The 7,889-nt window shown below is 45.2% G+C and overlaps 1 protein-coding gene across 1 annotated transcript; it reads right to left on the reverse strand.

The window, feature by feature from the left end:
* Window positions 1-5,134: 5,134 nt before the first annotated feature.
* On the reverse strand, window positions 5,135-5,980 carry UBL4B (ubiquitin like 4B). The gene has a single exon (XM_088674117.1). The coding sequence runs from the start codon at window positions 5,833-5,835 to the stop codon at window positions 5,251-5,253; it is 585 nt and encodes a 194-aa protein (XP_088530243.1). The 5' UTR covers window positions 5,836-5,980; the 3' UTR covers window positions 5,135-5,250.
* Window positions 5,981-7,889: the final 1,909 nt, after the last annotated feature.

The raw sequence follows: 7,889 nt of genomic DNA on the forward strand, positions 1-7,889 counted from the left end.
ATGTGTATCCTGGTTGCAATTCCTCACATCATGGTCTGACTTACTTTCCCCAAGACTTTTCATGACATAGGGAGCAGATTCTGCTTGAACAAGCATCAAAGCATTCACAGGACTAGTTCAGCTTCCCAAAGTTCACTGCTGCTGAAGAAACTACACCACACAGAATGTGACTGCGGGAACAAGCCCTACAATTTATCAGGGCAGATTTTAGCATGGCAACTCGCACGCAAATGTGGCACTGCTTTGCTAAGGGATTGGAATCTAATGGCCCTCCAGATGTTCTTGGATTCTGGCACCCACCTTTCCCACCCAGCCTGGTCAATAACAAGGGATGATGGGAGCCCTAGTCCAGCAACATCTGGAAGCCACTGGGTTCGCCACCCCTGGCTGGGTCAGAGCAAAAGCTCATCTTTCCCAGAACCCCAACAAACACAAGTCCAAACACACACACACCACTTCCACTGTCAGAGGAAGTAGTATGTCTTCTGGGAATCACAAATAGGGAGAGTGCTGTTGCATTCAGTTCCTGCTCACAGGCTTCCTACATACATCTGGTTGTTCACTGGGGGAACAGAATGCCAGACTACATGGGCCCTTAGCCTAATCCGTGAAATATCTTTTTGAGTTCTTAATTTCAAATGAGAGAGGTAGCCGCCACCACATCAACTACAGCCTCACGGCTTCTGAATACGATGATTCCATTTTCACTAGCCCTCTGCCAAGTCCTGCCTTTAAGTTTTCGGATAATCATTATCTCCTGTGAAAGAGCATAGTTTATCACCTGCCTTTTTATCTCGGGGTGAAATTCTAGGAACTTCTAGGTTTAGAAGAGATTGCATTTCCTTACGAGTGGCTTTGGGGTGGGGTGGGGACATGAATAAATGTCCTCTTCCATTATAGAACAGCCCCTGGGTGATCTGTTGTCTTCCCATCCTGCAGTTCCTCAAAACCATATGCAGGGGCACTTGGGAAGGCTGCAGAGTGCAGACCACCAGGGAGATGATTTGGAGAGTGAAAAAACGACACTCACAGAAATACCCTCCAGCCACCTCAAAAGTAAGTTAAGTGCAGCAAAAACCCAGCACTTATTTATTGATGGATAATAACTGAAAAAAACATGGGGAGGTACTTTTTTGGTTTTTTTTTTTTTACACAGCACTAATTTTAATGATTCTGGCTAAAACTCACAAAATATATAAGCCTTCAGCTAAATGAAGGGATAGATTTAATGTCAAGCCAATAAGCAAGCTGAGGCAAACAGTCCATAGTTAATTGCAAATAAGCAAGCAATCTGAAGCATGCGGTTCTGAGCTCCATTCATTAACCAGCCGCAACAGCTAATAGGGGGCAGTCAAACATGAACCAGCAGCTGGTCCCTTCAATGCTATCCCTTTCCAGGAACTGCTCCCGGCTTTTATTTCATTGGCTGTCTAGCTGGGGCGGTTAAGCAAAGCAGATGGGGAACTGGTTAGCCAGCCATTTGTACAAAAAGGCCGTACACTGAGTGAAATAATTCTGTTCTGGCTCTCAGGGTGCTGCCAGAGCCTTCAGAAAGGGATGGAAAAGAAACAGTGTTTTAGTAGCTGCAATTTTACTCTCCTGCCCTCACACCCTTTAATCTCCTGCCTAGGTTTGTGCTTCAAAAGGGCAGCTCATGTTTCACAACTGTCATGTGATTTCTTCCCTCAACCCGGGAGTATATTTTAAGCCTCCCCTTGACGTCACACGCTTCTCCATCTCAACAGGACCTTGTTTTGTCGGTTTTCAGGGATTAGACTATTACTGTCCAGTGTGCTCTCGGTCTTCCCATCATAAGGCAATTAATGCTCACTAAACTGCAGTATGGGCAGAGGGAGGGAGGGAGGGAGGTGATGTTCTTCTTCACCATTGTCTTTCGGTGGTCATGAAAGCATCATTTCCTCCTGAATCACCCTAAATCAGGACCACACCATGGCAGCCTCTCTCAGCACGTGAAAGAGCGAGTGCTCAGAAGGCTGCTTAAGATCTATATTTAGTCAAACAAAATGACTCTCCGCCATTTCCCTTCATTTCTCCATAACATCTGAATCAGGTAAGGCTGTGCAATTTCATACAAGCACCTTGGTGAATATAGCGCTGGGTGGAATGAGGAACAATAAACTCAGACTGAATCCTGGCAAGAATGAGGCCCAGCGGCAGGTGAGCAGTTTGTGGGTCTGGGTGATAGATCAGTTGGCTGCTCTGGAAAGGACTGTTTCCCCTTAGGATCAGGTATATACCGTATAGTTCGGAGTTAATGCTTGATCCACCATCATTGCTTGTGCGCCTTTTCTCACCTTTGGCTGGGATGCCAGTGACAACCATTCCTGGACAGGAAAAGCTTGGACACACAGGGGTCTATGCAGCGGTAGAAGAAGAAGAGTTTTGGATTTGATATCCCGCTTTATCACTACCCGAAGGAGTCTCAAAGCGGCTAACAATCTCCTTTCCCTTCCTCCCCCACAACAGACACCCTGTGAGGTGAGTGGGGCTGAGACTTCAAAGAAGTGTGACTAGCCCAAGGTCACCCAGCAGCTGCATGTGGAGGAGCGGAGACGCGAACCCGGTTCCCCAGATTACGAGTCTACTGCTCTTAACCACTACACCACACTGGCTCAACATTAGCTTACTGCAATGTACTCGATGGGAAACTGCCCTGAAGCCTGGTCAGGAAGCTTCAGCTGGGACTGAAGGCAGCATCTAGTTAGTGGAGCAGCCTGCCGCCAGCATACAACAGCCTTGTTTGGACACTGCCTGCCCAAAGCTCCCACTTCTCATGCTCCTCATATAGGCACAGATGCAGACATATTAGCTCCAGTGTTGGCTATATTACTGACAGATTTTTCTCTCCCTCTGTCCTTTTTATGCGTTTCATCTCATTAAACAATTCCACCTTCCACGGCTGCCTCAAACGTCATTCCTCTGGCTTTGGTGTTTACAAACAGAATTACTACTGCATGCTAATTAAGCGCTTGGTTACTGCCAATTTAATTTTACCCCAAAGGAATGTTTGGTGGTTTGATGGGAACTGCGGAGGGCAGAGTGCCTACAACGCTGTTATTAGACCAGTGGTGCATGGTGCCGAGTTTGATTGTTTCAATTGGAAAGCTCAATGCACAACACTCTTGCTGTAACAGCCAATATTACATAAATATGCAATCTATGGCTTCTCCCCATATTACTTTTTCATATATGAAAAATCAATTTCCATGTAGCAGGGGTGGGAAGCCTGTGATCCTCCAGATTCACCTCTTGTCAGTCCCAGCCCCCATCAGCCCTAGCCAGCATGGCCAAGGGTCAGGAATGAGGGCAGTTGGAGTCCAATAACATCTGGGTGGCCATCGCACAATACAGGAAAAGGTGTGCATTTTGTAATGTATATAGAAGGTGGATCATGTGAATGCACGTGTGAGTCAAAAAGTCAGATGAGACCTTAGGTCACTGAGTCCAACCTGTTGCCTCAACGTAACATCTATAATGCAGGATGCAATTACAGCATCTATGAGAGATCCAGGCTCTGCTCAAATTCCTCTAGCAAAAGATAGCCAGCCCCCCCCCCCCGCCCCACTTCTTGAGGCAGTATGTTCCATTGTTGAACAGCTCTTACTGTTAGGGTGTTCCTCATTTTTATGCAAGATCTGCTTCGCTGCAATTTCCACCCATTTGCTCTGGTCCTGCCCTCTGGAGCAAGAGAGAATAAGTCTGTTCCACTTTCTGCATGGCAACCTTTTAGATGTTTGAAGATAGCAATCTCATCTCCACAGCAGGCTGTAGCACTCCTCATAAGTCTGGTGCTTTAATTGTCCCACTCCCTCTGTAGTGAAATGTCAGTTTTAATCTCCAATTCTGAAAACATTCCTTCACTTCTGCTGAGTTCTTGGGTAGTTATCTCAGCGGAGGAACACAATGACAAGTTGGGAACCATGTCAAAACGAGCATTTCAGAAGCAGCTTGCTGATACCAGCTTAGTATATGTGAATAAACAACAACCCACTACTAATTGGGAAATTGCTTTCTTGGGGAGTGAAGTGGAATAGCTCTACTTGGAGGTAGGGGAACAGCCACTTCTCGTGCAGATCCATTTATACGCGGGACTCAGGGCTGTGCAAAATCCAATACATTTGCTGGGGGAAGCATGTAAAATGGATCCTGGGAATGCTTCTTCAACTGTTTGCTTCAGCTCCAGCACAAAATTGGGAAGCTGCCATGGAAATGCTCGAGTTCTTGCCTGTGGTCCTGGGAAGCCAGCCAGCCATATGCTCCCATATGACACCCTGACTTTAAGAAAATAATGTTTGATTCAATGTACAGAGAGATGGCGTACAAGGACAAACCATGACAATTGTCCATCTCAACCAGGGCTGTCAGGCTCAACCAGTTCATGTAGTCTTGCTAGAGATCTTCCACTGTTTGGACACCAGTATTTTAAATAGCCATGCCAAAGATGGAACCAAGGACCATGTATCTGGGAAGCACATGTTGCCTTACATGATGTAACTGGATACAAGCCTAGTGTGATGGTGAAGGAGGAGGAGGAGATAAACCTATGATAGAGCCAGGTCTGAAACAGGGTAACTGTTTTCATAGGTGTTTTTGTACCTCCCCCAGAATGCCCCATTTATGGTGATTTTTCAGGATGTGGTTCCCCCCCAAAAAAACTATTCATGGGAGAAGACAGAATATATCAACCATATTGCCAAGACAATGGTGCTGATGCGTCCTGCCTTGCTGTGCTGTCAGACAATTAAATGGCCAGTGCAGTATGATAACACAGGGAGCATTGAGGCAAGGCAGGCTTCCTTCATTCAAGAGTGAGTGTAAATTAGGGCTTCATTTGGCCTTAGGAATATTGGACATCACCACCTTTGATTTGCCATGTGATGCCATGACATCACCACACTAGGAACAAGACAGCCAGTTAGCTGGGATCACACAGCCAGAAATGAGATGCCCGGGGGGTGGGGGTGGCACCAAAGCAGCAGTCAGTAGGGGTAACCGCATTCAGGGACTGTTCAGTGAACATTTCGCCTTCTCCAAGGACTCCCTTTCATGCCAAAACTGTTTGCCTGTGAAAAATCTGGCACAGCACATTTCAATACCAACTGAAGCTCTATTCCTTTTAAAAATGGTCTTCATTTACTAAACCTCCTCCTCCTTGGTACATAAAGACACAGCTCCATGTTCCATACACCATCATTATTTTAATTTTCACTTAGACCTCTCTAAATAAGTCTACTCAGAGTTCTTCCAGCACCACCTTCCTCCTAGCATTTCTTGTGGCTCAGTCTGAGTTGCTTTATCCTTCCTGGATTCAGACACTGGGGCTGTGGGGTGCCCCTCTTGCTGGGGGAGCTCACCTGTAGCCACTGGTTCACCTTCACCTTCCTCAGGACTTAGGAGGTCCCCTGCTAACTCTTCAATGTTTTCCAGGCTCAGCAAGCCAAGGCCTTTGTAGTAGTCGTTCAGCACCCTCTCGAGAACCCTCACTGCGTCAGAAGTTCTGAAATGTTTCTCCAGGACTTGCGAGAGTCGATACCACACTGAGTGGGGCTGGGCAGCGGTCGGCTTTGAGGGCTTCTCGGGATAAGCTTGCTCAGGTTTTTTAATGACCAGATAGAGGATGGACTCTGGGCCAATGAGATAGTCTGATAATTTGTGCTCCCCCTCCAGCACTTTCCCCTGGAACAACAGGGTCTGCTGGTTCTCGGGGACATCGAGCTCTTCACACACCAGGCTTTTCACTAGAGAGATCCTCTCCTCGCCAGATACCTGAAGGCGGCACTGCTGCCCAAGCAGCCTCTTCACTGTGAGCAGCATTGCCTTGCTCGAGGGGCTAGTAAATCAAGCCCTGCCTGAATGAGGGAATGGGAAGGGACAAAGAGGAAGGCAGTGATTGGCTGATTTTCCTCTGATGTCACAATTCTATGGGGCGGTCACTGTGAACTTTGGCTGTTGAACAAAGGGGGGGAGTTTGGATGAGGGATAATTTCAATTTCAGATTGCACTTTGATTACTCCCTAATTTGCACTTCCTGATACAGCACGGACTGAAATCAATATTCTTTGAAATTCACACTTCTCTGCATTTTGCAATGCAGCGAAATGATGTGTACCAAAATATTTAAACATTAGGGGAAAATGTGCATAGAAACGCACTATGTTAGTGAAATGAGCATACAAAAATGTGTATATTGGGGGATGTTGCACACAAAACACTACATCGGGATAAATGTGCACTAAAATGCTGATGAGTTGCTTCTGGGCCAAAGGAGCAGCCTGAGTGTGCCTTGTCTGCACTCCAAGTACTATTAGATGAATCAATTCATCTCTCAAAAACTGCTTTTGCATTCCAGTCATCAATACACAATCTCTGGGCCTTTGCCTTTGTAGAAAACAAAGCAGCTGAGGGGCAGGATCCATATGATATTAAGAACATATGGAGAGCCCTGCTCGATCAGGCCAAAAGCTCTTCATTCCATTATCGTGTTCTCATAGAGACCAACTAAATACCTATGGGAAGCCCACAAGCAGGACAGGAGTCAAAGAGCACTCTCCCTACTTGTGATTCCCAGCATCTGGTATTCAGAGACATACTGCCTCCAACAGTGGAGGAAGAACAAAGCCATTGTGGTTAGTAGACACTGATAGCCTTATGGTCCACGAGTCTGCCTAATCTTCTTATGAAGTCATCCAAGTCATTACTACATCTTCTGCATGTTTTCATTATGGACTCTAAGAAGTTCTTTCCTTTGCCTGTTCTGAATTTTCCAACATTGAGCTTCACTGAATGACTCCAGGTTTTAGTATTATATAAGAGTAAAACTTAGCTATCCACTTTCTTCATCCCATGCACAAACTTTCACACCTCTAAAATGTTGCTCCTTGTCTTTTTCTGAAACTAAAAAGCCTCAAATGTTACATACTCCTACTATGGAGTTGCTCCAGCCCCAGGATCATTTAGGTTACCCCTTTCTAAGCCTTATCCAGCTTTACAATATCCTTTTTGAGGTGAGGCGAATGGAACTATTCACAGTTTTATACTGTTCTATGTGACATAAGGTGTTGTTGTTTTTTGCTCCAATAGGTATCACTTTCCATTTGCTTGCATTGAATTGCACTTACCATTTTACTGCCCATTCTCTTGTATTATAGTGTACATATTTTTATCTTGATAGTATGTTACCTTAGGTATTTTGTAAAAAGGTAGAATATAAATCTTCATAATAAATAGAATAAACTCGCTGTCTCATTTCTAGAAAGGGGAACTGTTTCTTCTTATCAAATTACACTGCTATGAGACTCTTCTCGTTTTTCAGCAAGGAAAACCATAGTCTGAGCAGCTTAGCAAGAATTTCACTTTGTACGCTATTAGAGCAATTCTGCTGGACACATTTCAGAAAGATTAGAGATCACACAGAAAAGGCATTAAACTGTTCATTGCCATTATAAATTATTTCTATTGTGAGATGCCCTGAGGTGGGTTTTTTTAGGAATAAGTAGGAGTAAATAATAAAAATTGGGATATTTAAAGTAACCCTGTGTAACATAACCCTCTAGCACAAGGATTTCCACTTGGCACAATTAGATCTCCCCTCTCCTCCCCTTGTGTGCCCCTTAAATATGTTCTAAGGGTTTCTGCAACCCCCTCAGGGCATGTGCAGGGGGTAAGTAGAAATGTTAGCTGGATACAGTTTGCAATTCCTTACTCTACCACAGAGCTTTCCAAACTGTGTTGCGACACATTGGTGTGTTGGCTGCAGTGTGTTGGTGTGTCACGTGAACGATCCCCACGCTGCTCCCGAGACTGAAAAGAGGTTAAGTTTAACCTCCAGCTTGATAGGAAAACAATTACTGTGTTGCGAAATGATGCAA

The sequence above is a fragment of the Zootoca vivipara genome, chromosome 7 (genome assembly GCF_965207765.1).
Source record: "Zootoca vivipara chromosome 7, rZooViv2.hap1.1, whole genome shotgun sequence".
Lineage (NCBI taxonomy): Eukaryota > Metazoa > Chordata > Lepidosauria > Squamata > Lacertidae > Zootoca > Zootoca vivipara.

Excerpts from the sequence above, each read along its gene's own strand:
- UBL4B (XM_088674117.1), bottom strand. The coding sequence starts at position 5,835 with ATGCTGCTCACAGTGAAGAGGCTGCTTGGGCAGCAGTGCCGCCTTCAG.